Here is a 15,302-nt window from a genome sequence, read left to right as displayed (position 1 = left end):
ATTCATTTTTCACTTCCCTGAACAACATTTACTGGAAGATCAAAGCTTTGCTTCATTCACTCATCATTTTAATATGGAATAAAATCAGTCGGACTCATATGAAGCTCTACCTTATTGAAGTCAATGGACCTATGAAAACTCACACTAGCTGAGGATCTGTCTGATGGAGAGCAGTCTGTCTTCCTATGGCATGTTGGCACATGCTTGTGAAATCTCTTTCATTATCTATGAAGCATGCACAAAATGCAATTTTCAGAGTCTCATAACTTAACCAAATCAAAACCAGTTTTTACCAGAATACTCAAAAACATTTATCAAGAAGAGTTATCTCCCTGCCAAATTTAATCTTTTAATCCCCAAGTTGTTTCTGTGCAAATTGGGTTCAAGAAAAGGTCATAAAGCATTTTTATTAGGGAGTGTTTGTTTTTTCATATTCCTTGTATACAAGTTACTCAAATTTTGTTGTTCAGACTTTCAGAAAGTTTCAGCCTTGGACCAAGACCAGGCTTGAAAAACTTGAGCTTAATTGGTAAAGATTTTGAAAAGTTATCCACAACTGGAAAAACAGATGGAATGTTTTGGCAAACTTATCTATAACAGATAGTGATACTCTAGCTACGGTGTGTGTGTATTACAATAGCATATACATGGAGTGAACTGTGAAGCACCCAAAGCAAGATAGACTATCTTATCATAATTGCATGCTTTTGGACTGTATTACCTATGTACTTAATATGGTTATTTTAATGTGTTAATTTAAATTCTTGACTTGTGCTTTTATTGCTGCTTCTTTAAACAGAATCTGTTAGTTGAATTGCCCTCTCAATTTAAGCAGTTTTCTGAATATACATGTATGCATACCTTGTTATCCATGGAACAGATGTGCCATGCAGCATTAACAGTGTGTAGGCTTTGCACAGCTTTTTCCTTTATTTGAATAATCCAAGCCTACTGCCAACACTGCTTTGAGTTTCAGGGCTATTTCATGGACAACACTGTGTGTCCTGGCTATGCATAAACTCTTACTATATTTTTTTTTCTGAATAGTGGGTGGGCACTAGAAATGGGACACAGTAAGCTCATTGTTCAGTAAGTTTAAGTGCTGATAGTTCATATCTATTGATTAGCACGGGGACTGCAAAGACTGCACTTGGCCCAAGAGTTCTTCCTAAACTACCTCAGAAAGGTAAGAGCTTTTTAAAAGATGTATGCATAGTTGAATATTTGTGTGTGTGTGAAACAAGTGATGATAAATCATAAGGGTCTTCATAAATTTGGTGTTTTCAGCAAAAGACATTTATTTATGGGACAACACATCTGGAAATTCTGGCAAAATCTATAGGGATTTTTCTCTCTAAATCAGCAAGGATTTTGTCAAAAAACTAAACATGTATTTTAGTGCAAAAGCTGAAATCCTGCAGAACCTGGAGGAAAATCAGTAAGAATCTGTGTATTTTTATTGTCCTCTTTCATTACTGATTTATTCCAGGATCATAAGCTCCTTGCAGAAGAACCACATATTCACATGTATTTGTACAGTACTTAGCACAATGGACCAATGACACTGATTGAGGTCTGGTGGTATTACTGCAATATAAATGTTAAATAATACTGATCTAGGGGTAATTGTCTAAGTTACTTGGAAGCCTAAATTGCATTTACAAAAGTTACTTGAAAATCAATGGAACTTCGGTCACTTCTGAAAGTGTGCTTCAGGCTCCTGAGTCACGTAGGTTCTTGGGCCAAGAAGAGAGGTTAAAAATCTTCCCTTTTTGTTCTGTCAAGTTCAGAATGGCCCATTTCAAACAGTTTTAACAAGAAGGTAACTGTTTGAAAGTTTTTTTTTCTCCTGCTGATAATAGTCCACTTTAATCAATTAGTCTCATTAGAGTTGGTATGGCAACACCCTTTTTTTCATGTTCTCTTTTTTATATATATATATATATATATATATATATATATATATATATATATATATATATATATATCTTCCTACTGTATTTTCCACTGCATGCATCTGATGAAGTGGGCTTTAGCCCACAAAAGCTTATGCTCTAATAAATTCGTTAGTCTGTAAGGTGCCACAAGTACTCCTCTATTTTTTTGCTGATACAGTCTAACACAGCTACCACTCTGAAACATAGTCTGTAGAGTGGAACATTTTGAGAAACAAACAGAGTAGAAGGTTGGGAGAAAAAGGTGGTCAGTGGAAGGGAAGCCTCTTTTTCTGAGTGATGTGCCAGAATTAATTGAAGAACTGGAGAAAACAGAGAAATATACATATTCCCCCTGCACGCGCGCAAACACACTGAGTGTAAGCATATACAGTATAGCACAACTTTACATATGCCAGTGTGTGTGTGTCAAAGGATATTACAACTGTATTGTTCCAAAGTAGGAGAATCAAAGAATGAATCTGGCCAGTCTAACTTCATTCTGCAAGATAAGAGGAATGCAAAGCATTAGTGGCAAAAACGAAATACAAATTTTAAAAATTCAGTTTTTTACAGGTAAGAAAATTAATTCAGTTCAACAGTGTCCTTTTAAGATCTCATTGAGATGACAGGTGTCACTACAAAAGAAGTCAGTATTCACTTGGTATAAAGTTAGGTTAGAGTTGACTGTCATCATGAGCTGAAATTACTTTTGGGCCATATACAGAACTCTCAAACCATAGCAAGTGTTTGTTCCACCCTTTCTGAGGGGTGTGTTACCTAGCAACAAATCTGATATTCTGTCTTATTTGAAACCCTCATTTTGGAGGGCTGCATTTTTGAAGTGCAGTTAAAATAAATCGTTTGGCCTGATTTTCAGCCTGAACCTAGTTCATTTGTGCCTTATTTGCATATGTGTTATCACATATGTGTAGAAGTATTCTTATGTACATGTATGGCTATATCGTCTCTCACTTGTAGTAATGTGTGCACAATTCTCATCTAAAAATCAGGATCATCATATATAACGATGTGAATGTGTTTTTGTAGTAGGTTATATTATAAATAGTGTATGTGTGATATTATTTTGTGGTAGGTTTAAATGTGTTGACAGTGTTGCTTGACCTTAAAGCAAATGTTGAACACAGTATAAAATTATCTCTATTTCTGAGTCAAAAAGACGTGGTACTTTCATCAAGGAGCGTACTCTCCTAGTATCAGGCGTCATACCTATATACCTGTTTAATATAGCTAAATACAGTCATGCCAGTCGAGTTTTGCTTGGCACACTTAATTGAAGAGTCTAAGGAAGAAAGAGCAGTGAAACTAAGAAAATGTAAAAATAAATGTTGATTGAAAGGACCTTTGTATTTTCCACCTCTTGTAAATAAACTGCAAGGCAATATCATTTTTTAAAATTTCAATCCTTTCTTTTAAATCACAAATATAATATTACTTATTAATTTCAACTGTTGAGAAATTGTGTTTTATTTAAAATGTGTGAAAGGTAACTCAGAGTATATCTGACATCTTCAGTTATTGAAGATAACTGCTAGGTTTTGAGCTTTTTTAGCTTCTTTCATTGTAGATATCTGTACTTGGAGTTAGCCTGAAATAGAAATTCTCTTTCTACATTTTGTATGATGGAAATAAATCTTTCTGGAAGAAAAGAAGTTGTCTTGCATATTTCAAGATTCTTCTTAAATGTAATATGGGGAAATGAGATTTTCTGTCTGTCTATGAAATACATGTGAAAATATCCTGGTTTTACTTTTTGTTTTTAGTGGCACTAAGAAAAATAGAAACCAGTCATCATCTTTCAATAGATAGATCTAATCAACACCTGGAAATCTTTCAGAAGTCTTCACAGTCGGTCGATCTGCCACAGAAACCACAACCTGGAGACTTGCCCCCAAAGCCTCAGCCTGTGGAACTCGCCCAGAAACCTCTAGTTGGAGAACTACCCCCAAAACCAGGAGAACTACCTCCAAAACCTCAGCTAGGAGATTTGCCACCAAAACCACAACTTGGAGACTTACCGCCAAAACCACACATGAAGGACCTTCCTCCAAAACCTCAGCTAGGAGAGGTATTGGCTAAAACTCAAGCTGGAGAATCATCACCAAAGCCTCAGCCCTCAGAGGCAAATCAGAAATCTCACTCCATAGATCTTTCTCCAAATGTACACTCTAGAGATACCGTCCAAAAGCAAGTATCTGAAGATTCTAATGATGTGACGCATACCCTGCCAGAGACCCCAGTGCCGCTTCCCAGGAAAATAAATATGGTGGGTAATTCTAGTTATTCCAGTGTGCTGAAAGCCTCGTGGCAAGCTTTGAAGTTCTCCTAAAGCTAAATTTTCAAAAAGACTGCACTGAGTTATGTGCACAAAACAAGTGACAGCTCTCAAATTTGAGCACAGATGTATGCTTTTGAACAGTTTCAAGAAATAATGCTTCTGATGGTAAAGCCTATTGCATGCCAAAAGGAATACAAAAACATAAAGGTCAGGCCTGGGAGCAAGGCACTCAACTTAAATTCACCAGAGTAATTTTGGCAGAGTGAAGGGTGCAAATTATGTTTCTGCAATAAGTGGTGGCTTTCTGTGCATTAAGGAGTTAAAAACATTTTTAAAGCTTTCTGTCTTTAATTCTTTGCTCTCTGTTTCCTACACATAAAATAACTAGGACATATATTTGATTTTGAACATATTTAGAAAAGGGTTTAATAGGTTTTATTTTAAACTTCCTTTTTAATAATTGTTACAAAACTTAAAATGTCAACCACAAAAAATCAACATTGGCAATGTAATAATTCAAATATTTAGCACCTATATGCTTAATAAAGGTGCATAAGTATCACTGTATTTACCAAAGGGCCCATTTAGGCACAAAGGGAAATTTTGACTTGCCAAAGGTCGTGTAATAAGTCAGTGACAAAGCTGGGAACAGAACTGGAACCCAGTCTGGAGTTCTCGCCACTACACTTTAATGTAATTCACATCTAACAAACTTAGGTATTGTAGGAACAATTTATCCTAGTCGAATTTACTAAGACACTTATTCAGACTGCACACTAGTTATTCTTGTAGAGTTGCTTTTATTGTTTATCTCACAATGCAAGTAGATAATGAAAAGATGTTAAACATACTTTTATAAGGTTTTCATCCTGTGAACAACCCAAAAAATGATAGAGGAAGTGTTTTATCCAGCAAGCTGGGTAAGCAAACGGTTGAGGTAGAAGGATACACAGCTTCCTCTCCTTTGCTGAATGAAGGGAGAGAGCTCCTCCTCCTCTCCTGGGCTTAGGAGAACATACTCTTTCTCTTCAGCTCACCATTCCTGCCTGACTGGTGAGACAGGGCCTCACCAGTCAGGGTAATCTGAAGTGAGAGCAACAGAAGTTTTTGTCTTTTGGATTCCCTTGCTTTCCTACCAGTAGGTGGGATAGCAGAAGGGCCAGAAGAGGTCTCCCAGGAAGAGTTGCCTATTCACTTACTTTAAAGGGGAAGCGGGGGACTCACTACTGCAAGCTCCCTCTTCCCTCTATGAGGAAAGAGGCGAATAACCCATTAATCTTTTGATTAATATCTTCCAAAATACAGAAAATCACACTAGATATTTCCAAATGTTCTGAGGATGAACTACTGGGCCTTCCATTTATATTTGTTTTTACATCAGTATAGACTCACTGTTCTGCTTAATCTAAATGATATTTATAGAAATGGGGAGGGAGCACCAGAAATGTGTCTCTGCACTGCTCCAGGTTCTGTGCATGCATGCTCACACTCGTGTTTAGCTGGCAGTGGAGCTGCTTAGAGACATGAACTCCAAATACATTTCTCATCTGGTTCCCTAACTGTGTTCTGTCACCATAAGATGATGGAATGCTGCATCACCACATCATAACAACACCTATGAGGGCAGCTACCAATATTTGTGGGACTTTAATCACCTGCTATGCAGGCAAAAGTCTTTGTTTCTTAACAGTCTGAGGGAATCGGGTATTTCAGAAGCATACAGTAGATATGACAAAGTGCCACTAATATTTAAGGAATTAAATGGGATTTGAAGATAAATAAAATTTGATCTCAGTATCATTAAAATTACACCTAGTACTAATAGTCACATTTTTCCTTGGCTATAAACATCATTGTTTCAAAAGAGAGAAAAGTACCCTATTAGGAGCTGTTCCTTTAGAAGTGTAAATGAGAGCACAAATTGGAGGGGTCATGTCCATTAATTAGCAAAGCAGCAACTATCATTGTGAGTTGTGAGCACAAAAACCTCTTCCTGAATATTTTGATATATGGACATTTTAGAATAGGGTGACAGATTTGGGTGCACAAAGAGAGAAAATTATTATTAATTGCATTTGATGCAAAAATTAGATGCCTTGAAAATACTTGTTTCTTTACACATCACAACCCCAAACTGTGCTCTTAATGTGCATTCCTTTAAAATCCAGCCCATAGTCCTTTCCAGAGATATATATACCACCTCAGGCTGGTATTTACCTTTCTATCATTTTAATGAGTTAAAGTGGGCAGATTATTAAAATGTCACCCATGTATTAATAAGAAAGCACTGACTACCTGGAGCAATGTCAGTCACTTTCTCTCACGTCTTTATAACTTGAGACGTTTATGGAAATCTAGCTTTCTATAGAGATTCACTTGAACCAGAAAAATTAATACAAACTAGTTGGTGGAAAAAGTCCATTCCCTTGCATCATTTCATGATTGATTTCATTATTCATGGTGTATAAATATCACTAAGAGCTGTGTGCCTACTCTCACCTTGGGTATCTATTAATGATGACTGTCAACCTCTCCTGTCAACCTCTGTTGCCTAACTGGTTTGAAGTTTATTTAATATGATTTTTAGTACAGTATATTAAGTCCAGTGTTAACTAATGGATCCCTTCCCTTTTATTCAACATTCCTTTATATATTTCAAACAGGTGCCATCTCCAACTCAATCTTATTTTTTCTGGGTCTCACATTGTCTTATTGACTAAGCTTGCCTGGTTTGCTTACCATTCTTCTTAGTTGTTGCTTTCTGAAGCTTTTATCATTATTTGCCTTCCTTTAGTCTTTGAGTGTTGTTTGAAATGTGATGTATAATAACACATCATATACTTCCAAGGTAGTCAAGTTTGGAAACTTTTTACACAGTTCCCAGAAAAACAGGGTGCATCTAGAGAAGGGGCAGTGTTTGGATCTGAATTGGTAGTCTAGGGCAGAATCAGACCTACTGATTGTATTTGGGTTCAGAATAATTAACACAAGCTATTCTCATGAGAGATCAGCCCAAAATAGTGTCACTTGTCTTAGAGTAGATCTTCATGTGGAATTTCTGCCATTCAGTTAAAATTTAATGAAAATATTGTCTTGCTAGATTTAGTCTGTCTGTTCCAGAACCAAAGAATAGGTTCATTATGGTTTTGCACTGGACCTGAAACCAAAACTTTAGTAGAGGCATAGATACTGGGGTTTGAATTCTGTAACTTCCTCAGTTCCCCTATCTTTCTGAATGTAATTGGCGATCGGATTTCAGTTTGGTTTTGCCCTGTTCTTAATTCTAATATACATTAAAGGGATAGTGTATATAGACTAAAACCATGTCAGAACGGTTGTTAAAACTACTTTCTGGTCTAAGTAAGTATAGGTGGGGCCTAAATCATTTAATTAGGCAATAGTTAGATGTCAGGATTTCTAACATTGTATCTTTGAATACAGACTATATAGTCCAGATATAGTTGTTTAAAAACCTTAATGAAACATGGCACTTTGGCATGATGGGCTGGGGAGCAGGCAGAGGAGATGGGGAAGGCAGGGTTCCCCCTGCAATCAGAGATACAAACTATGGGTAAATGATTTGTCGAATAAATCATAGCCAAAACCCAAAATTTAAATTCTATATATTTATCCCCTTTCTCAGCTCTTTCAGCTAAAATTGTATTTACTTTTAGGGGAAAAACAAAGTTAGGAGAGTGAAGACCATTTACGACTGTCAAGCAGACAATGATGATGAGCTTACATTTGTTGAAGGAGAAATAATTATAGTAACTGGTGAAGAGGACCAAGAGTGGTGGGTATGTATCTCTGCTTTTATAAAAATTCTGTGTAATTGACACTTTATTGGACATTACTCTCAGCTGAGTAGCAGCTAGATTACTCATAGTTTCTATGTGCTACACCTTATTTGACCTGCGTAAAGCTCCTGAACACCACACCAGTCATACTTCATTGAGAAATCCAATTATTTTATGCTTCACAGGGACTTAAATGCAGACTCCCATTCTTAATGGTGTTAGCAGCTACTAGGGACAGCAGCAAAAACTGACCCCATTTCATAGGTTTTCAGATGATTGAACTTACTGAGAGACCTTGTATTCTCTTTGATTCTTGCACTCCTGCTATTCCAGTTTTATTTGATTCCTTCCTTTACCCTAGACTAGAGGAAACTAACTGGGCAGTGACAACATACCATGTACTGTACATAATTTGCATTAATATTTTCATCTTTTCTCAAAAAATTATGCAGCAGCATTTCTGTAAATTTGCATCCAGCTTTCAAATTGAAGGAGAATGGGTGTATGCAGGCAGGGAATTTACCTGCTTTTGTGGGAAGACAGTCTTCCCTGGATACTGCTAGAACTATCCCTGCCAGCCTCAGAGATACTTTTGAAATACAATATTTCATTGCCTTTGGAATTCAGAAGCTTTCCACCAAATGAGGCAGTCTCAAATTTTCCCTCTTGACCCCTGCATATCATTCCATTTAAACACTGTGTGTACCTTTGTTGATAAATGATAACATGTGGTTCTTGTCTGAATGCACCAGCAGCATTAAGCTAGTTACAATAGTTGCTTGATTGTTGTAATTAATCCCATGCACTGTTGGTTTCCCCTCCAAAATTACATGCAATTGATCAATTTTGTCCTTATTCTGCAGTTTAGCCTTGTTTTACCCTCTGTCTTCCTCCGAGATCCCACTCCCCTGCTTCTGTGTTCCTGGACCTGATCCAAACTATTGCTAACCTCACTGTTCTTCTTCGAGTGATTGCTCATATCCATTCCAGTTAGGTGTGTGCGCCGCGCGTGCACATTCGTCGGAAAACTTTTACCCTAGCAACTCAGTGGGCCGGCAGGTCGCCCCCTAGAGTGGCGCCGTCATGGTGCTCGATATATACTCCTGCCGGCCCACCCGCTCCTCAGTTCCTTCTTACCGCCCGTGTCGGTCGTTGGAACAGTGGAGCGCGGCTTAGCTGACCTCCACTTCCCTAGCTACTCGTAGTTCTCGTATATAGTTATGCAGTTATAATCCTTTTATATATGTATTTGTATAGTTATACGTTTTTTCTTTGCTAACATAGTTAGTTTAGTAATAGTTAGTGGGGTTCAGGAAGTAGCCCCTTCCCTGCACCCGGTGCCGGAGCCCATGCACGGCTCAGCGGGTTTTAAAATGGGCTCGGCCTGCCAGAAGCCGATGCCGAAGGGAGATCCACACGACTCCTGTTTGAAGTGCCTCAGGGAATCACACTTGACAGCTAAGTGCCCCATTTGCAAGGCTTTTAAGCCGAGAACAAAAAGGAGCGGGACTTTCACTTACCCCTCCACCTTTGGCACCGAGCAATGATCAAGCGGCTGGCAGAAGCGCCTCCTCGGCACCGGACCCCGCCGGTACTGCCAAGGCCTTTCGGCACCGGCCGTCGCCGGCACCGAAGTCGACTCGGCACCGCTCCCTTCCTCCGAGGTCGAGAAAGCCTACAATTCCTGCTGGTGCCTGACGGCTCCCCGGCACGCGCCGTGGTTGAGCCCCCTGCTCCTGCTGCTTCCGTGCCACCTGCATCGCAGCCAGAGAGCTCGTCTAAGTCAGATTGCCCGGCACCGACACCTGAAGAGGCACCGATGACATCGGCACCTTCGATTCCAGTCCCCCAGGGCCATTGAATCCAGTGCCTGACAGCTCCCCGGCACGCGCCGTGGTAGAGCTTACTGCTCCCGCTGCTTCTGTGCCAACTGCACCGCAGCCAGAGAGCTCGTCTAAGTCGGATCGCCCGGCACCGACACCTGCTGAGGCACCGACGACGTCGGCACCGTTGATCCCGGTCCCACAAGGGCCGTCGAATCCGGTGCCTGACGGCTCCCCGGCACGCGCCGTGGTTGAGCTTACTGCTCCTGCTGCTTCCGTGCCAACTGCACCGCAGCCAGAGAGCTCGTCTAAGTCGGATCGCCCGGCACCGACACCTGCTGAGGCACCGACGACGTCGGCACCGTCGATCCCGGTCCCACAAGGGCCGTCGAATCCGGTGCCTGACGGCTCCCCGGCACGCGCCGTGGTTGAGCTTACTGCTCCTGCTGCTTCCGTGCCAACTGCATCGCAGCCAGAGAGCTCGTCTAAGTCGGATCGCCCAGCACCGACACCTACCGAAGCTCTGACGACCTCGGTACCATCGATCCCAGTCCCACGAGGGCCGTCGAATCCGGTGCCTGACAGCTCCCCAGTATGCACTGTGGTTGAGCCTGCTGTTCCCTCCACGCCGGAGACATTACCAACGGCGAGGGATCTCATTGCCATGACAGAGTCGATGCTGCCTGACCCCGGCACCGCCGGTGCGGGTAATACAGTCTCTTCATATGACCGTCCTCTGCCAGCACAGCAGAGCGGCACCGTTCATGATCACGGTCCCGCAGACGCTCCAGGTCCCATCGGCACACCCGACACCACTTGCAGTCCCGGTGCTGTTTTCCTCATCGGTACTGGTCGCTCTCGCCGCACCAGTCGGTATCCCGTTCGCCGACCCGCTACTATCGGCACCGTTCCGACTCCTGGCCCCGCGACAGGTACCGTGACTCCCGTAGCCTCTCCCCGAGCCTCGAGATCTCGGTCGACCTCCCGGTACCGTTCTGGTTGCAGGTCTGGATCTCGTTCCAGGTACCGGTACGCCTCCCGGTGCCGGTCCCCGGTGCCGAGTTGGGCAAGGTCCGATAGAGTCAGAGACTCTGCCCATGCCTTTTTTTAGTACCTCCAGGGCCATCCAGACACGCATCTGTGTCATCCCACATGCGCAGATCTTATGCTCAGGACCACGATTCTGATACACCCCCCGACAACCTGAGGTGGAGGAGGTCCCAGAGGTAGAGGACCCGGTATGGGGCCCTCTAAGGGGTACGACTACTCGTCTGTCCGCTCTCCTCTCTGCTCACTAGTCTTTCAGTCGGTTAAGGAGAGGTATTGGCATGGCCAGCGGGCGCCAGCCCCGAAACCAAAGGAGGCTTGGCGAATGAACCTACTTGACCGCCAGGTGTACTCTGCAGAGGCCCTGCAGCTCTGGGTAGCAAAGCAACAAGCCTTGCTTAGCTGCTATAATTATAGCACCTGAGTGAAGGTAGTTTAGTTTATGGAGTTTCTCCCTGAAAACTCCCGCCAAGAGTTCGCTGCCATCTTGGAGGACGGGGGAAAAAGGTACCCAGAGCGTCCCTCCAGGCCTCGTTGGACGCAGCAGACTCAGCAGCCAGGACTCTGGCCTTTGGTGTCGCCATGAGGTGCATCTCATGGCTTCAGGTTTCAAACCTCCGGCCGGAGCTGCAGTATGCCATTCAGGATTTACCCTTTGTTGGTAAAGGCCTCTTCGCGGCAAAGACAGCCCCAGGCTGCGAAGCCTATGGATAATAGGGTCCTAATGCGCTCTCTCAGCATGCATATGCCAGCAACCAAACGCAGGCCTTTCTGTCCCCAGCCGCCATACTCTGTGCCTAGCCAGAGACAGGACTTTGGCAAACGGCGAGGCCAAAGTGGTCACAGACGAACGTCAGGACCCCTAAAGAGCCAAGGTCAAGGTCCCTCGCAATTACCACTGGGACCAAAGACGAACCTTCCAAGGTGCACCTGAGGGCGGTGTACCAGTCACAGGCCGGGATCCCAATCCCGCTTTCTCCTGGCGTGGCCCCAGTTAATTTCAGATCGCTGGGTCCTGTGCACGGTGGAGCATAGGTACCACCTCTAATTTGTTCCAGCCCTGTCCCCCTTCAGGGACCCCTCTAACAAGCAATTCCTCGTACAAGAGGTGCAGACGCCGACTGACGAAAGGGGCAAGGGGGTCTACTCCTGTTATGCCCTAGTCCCCCACTCGAACGGAGGTCTCAGACCTTCCTAGTCCTGCGTGGACTCAACCAGTTTAGGATAAGGTTGAAGTTCCGCATGGTATCCCTGGGAACCATTATTCCATCCTTGCCTCCTGGGGGCTACTATGCCGCCCTCGATATGAAGGACGCGTACTTTCGCAACGCCATCTTCCCTCCGCACAGGAGATACCTCCGCTTTCTAGCCAACCGTCAGTACTTCTGGTTTACGGCCATAGTCGCCGCCTACCTTCGGTGATGTCGGATATGTGTTTTTCCGTATCTGGACGATCCGCTTATCCGAGGAGACTCCGAGACACAAACCACTCAGCACGTGGGCATCGTCACGGTCTTATTCACAGGTCTAGGCCTGATGACTACTATAGACCAATCCACTCTGGTTCCCACGCAGAGGTTGGACTTCCTATGGGCTATCCTGGTCTCCAACCTAGCCGGAGCCTGCTTATCACAACTGCGGTTTTAGGCAATGGCAACAATCATCCGAGGTCCGCAGACTTTCCCAACGACCTCGGCTCGCACTTGTCTCAGTCTCCTGGGTCCATGGCTGCCCGCAAGTTTGTAACCAAACACGCCAAGCTCCGCCTCCGTCCTCTCCAAGTCCGGCTCACCTCGGCATACCACCCGGACAGGGAGCCAATGGTCATGGTAGTCACCGTTCCCTCGAGCACCTTAGGCTCCCTAGAGTGGTGGCTAACTCCCTCCCTGGTGCGGGCAGGGATGCGGTTCCATCCGCCCCAGCCTTCACTGCCTCTGACGACGGACGTGTCATCTCTCTGCTCGAGTGCTCATGGTCACCTCCGAGCTTAAGGCCTTTGGTCTTCTCGGGAGCTGGCATTCCACATCAATGCCCCAAAAATGAGAGTAGTCCGCCTGGCGTGCCAGGGGTTCCAGCGGCAGCTGCGAGGCCGTGGTATCTCGGTGTTTACAGCCAACACAACAGCCATGTGCGTCATAAATAACCAGGGAGGGACATGGTCCTCCCCCCTTTTGTCAGGAGGCCATCCATTTCTGGGACTTTTGCATGGCCCACTCGATGGAGCTGTGACGTCCTTTCTCCCAGGCGTTCGGAACGCCTTGGCGCTTTGACTCAGCAGGTCTTTCCTGTCTTACGAGTGGTCACTCTGCCCCATGTGAGGCGTTCTGCTTTCCAGAAGTGGAGATTTTTCCTCACATAGACCTGTTCGCTCACTGCGAGAGCAGAAAATGCCAGATGTTCTGCTCCTTCCAAGGTCTCTCCTCGGGATCGATCTTGGACGCATTCCTGATGCAGTGGAAAGGCCAACTCCTTTATGCCTTCCCACTGTTCCCACTGGTTCATTAGGTCCTACTCAAACTCCGCAGGGGCAGCGCGCGCATCATCATGATCACTCCAGCGTGGTCCAGGCAGCACTGATATACCACGTTGCTCGGCCTGTCAATAACCGACCCAATTACCCTGCCACCCCACCCAGACCTCATCACTCAGGGCCACGACAGGCTTCGTCACCCGGACCTGCAGCCTCTTCGCCTCACGGTGTGGCTGCTGCGTAACTGAGCCGGGGTGACAGGAAGCCTTCCACCTGGTCAACGTACCGGGCCGAGTGGAAGCGTTTCTTCTACAGGTGCAATACGCTCGATCTTGCTCCTACCGAGGTCTCGATCCCCTCTATTTGGCCTGCCTCTGGCCTTCAGCGGCAGGGCCTGGCGGTATCATCGCTGAGGGTACACTCGGCAGCCATCTCTACCTTCCAGCTAGGCTAAGGTGGATGTTCCGTGTTCTCACACTCTATGGGTTCGAGATCCCTCAAGGGCTTGGAGCGCTTGCACCCTCGGGTGCGCCGCCCAGCCCCAACCTGGGACCTCAACCTAGTTTTAACCAGACTTATGTCTCCCCCATTCGAGCCGTTCGCGACCGGCCCTCTGCTATACCTGTCTTGGACGACAACTTTCCTCGTAGCTGTTACATCGGCCAGACGAGTCTCCGAGCTCAGAGCTCTTACGGTGGTTCCACCGTACATTAGGTTTCACAAAGACAAGGTGCAGTTATGACTGCACCCGGCTTTCCTCCCTAAGGTGGTTTCGGCCTTTCATGTTACCCACAGCTCAACGCAATGGGCGCAACAATTGCACTCCCTGGACATCTGTAGAGTGCTCGCATTTATATTGCGCTGACAGAACCATTTCGTAAGGTGCCCCAGCTCTGTCACGGTAGCAGACCAAAGGGAAGGCTTGCTTGTTTTCCTCTCAGAGGATCTCATCTTGGGTGATGGCGTACATCCGCACTTGTTATGATTTGGCTCATATTTCCCCAAGCCACATCACCGTGCATTCTACCAGGGCTCAGGCTTCATCTGCCGCCTTGCTGGCTCGTGTTCCTACCCACGAGATCTGTCGCGCAGCTCCATTGGTCCTCGGTCCATACCTTTGCTTCGCAGTATGCCCTGGTTCAACAGTCAAGAGATGCTGTAGCCTCTGGCTCAGCGGTTTTCATTCTGCCACATTTCACTCCGACCCCACTGCCTACGTAAGGCTTGGGATTCACCTAACTGGAATGGATATGAGCAATCACTCGAAGAAGAAAAGACGGTTACTCACCTTTGTAACTGTTGTTCTTCGAGATGTGTTGCTCATATCCATTCCACACCCGCCCTCCTTCCCCACTGTCGGAGTAGCCGGCAAGAAGGAACTGAGGAGCAGGTGGGCCGGCAGGAGTATATATCGAGCACCATGACGGCGCCACTCTAGGGGGCGACCTGCCGGCCCACTGAGTTGCTAGGGTAAAAGTTTTCCGACGAATGTGCACACGCGGCGCACACACCTAACTGGAATGGATATGAGCAACACATCTCGAAGAACAACAGTTACAAAGGTGAGTAACCGTCTTTTTCTCAAACCTAGCCTGAGGCCCACTCCTTCCTTCATCCTCTGCTAGCTTCTTCCCAGGCCCTAGTGAATCCTGCTTCTCCAGGCTACAGCTGTAAGGAAGGGAAATGAGACAAATTTTACCAATAAAAATGCAATTCAAACTGCTGCACTGTCCCAGTGGGTGTTAATGCACCAGTCCAGCTGCAGTGCTGTCCATAATGTCTCAGGTCTGGGCCAGACACAGCGTTTCTTCTCACTGATTACCACGCTCAGGATTTCCTGTCAAAATTCAGACTCAGAAGAAAATATTAAAGGACTGGTGCCCAGATGAAAGGTGCTAAAACATTTTGCTTTTTTTAGTTTCTTTTCCTCAC

General features: G+C 45.0%; 1 protein-coding gene across 5 annotated transcripts in view; it reads left to right on the top strand.

Annotated features, from left to right (window-relative positions):
* ASAP1 (ArfGAP with SH3 domain, ankyrin repeat and PH domain 1) overlaps positions 1 to 15,302 on the top strand; it is a 329,644-nt gene that overhangs the window by 308,121 nt on the left and 6,221 nt on the right. For 4 of the 5 annotated variants that reach the window (XM_050940653.1, XM_050940651.1, XM_050940650.1 and 1 more), the window contains 3 exons: positions 1,128 to 1,186; positions 3,719 to 4,221; positions 7,908 to 8,030. In XM_050940653.1, the coding sequence (XP_050796610.1) occupies positions 1,128 to 1,186; positions 3,719 to 4,221; positions 7,908 to 8,030 (685 nt within the window). The remainder of the gene's footprint in view (positions 1 to 1,127; positions 1,187 to 3,718; positions 4,222 to 7,907; positions 8,031 to 15,302) is intronic. The other variant, XM_050940654.1, reaches the window with a different exon arrangement.

The sequence above is a fragment of the Gopherus flavomarginatus genome, chromosome 2, assembly GCF_025201925.1.
Source record: "Gopherus flavomarginatus isolate rGopFla2 chromosome 2, rGopFla2.mat.asm, whole genome shotgun sequence".
Classification (NCBI taxonomy): Eukaryota; Metazoa; Chordata; order Testudines; family Testudinidae; genus Gopherus; species Gopherus flavomarginatus.
Note: the sequence above shows the minus strand (reverse complement) of the source record. Positions and strands in the feature narration are given on the sequence as shown.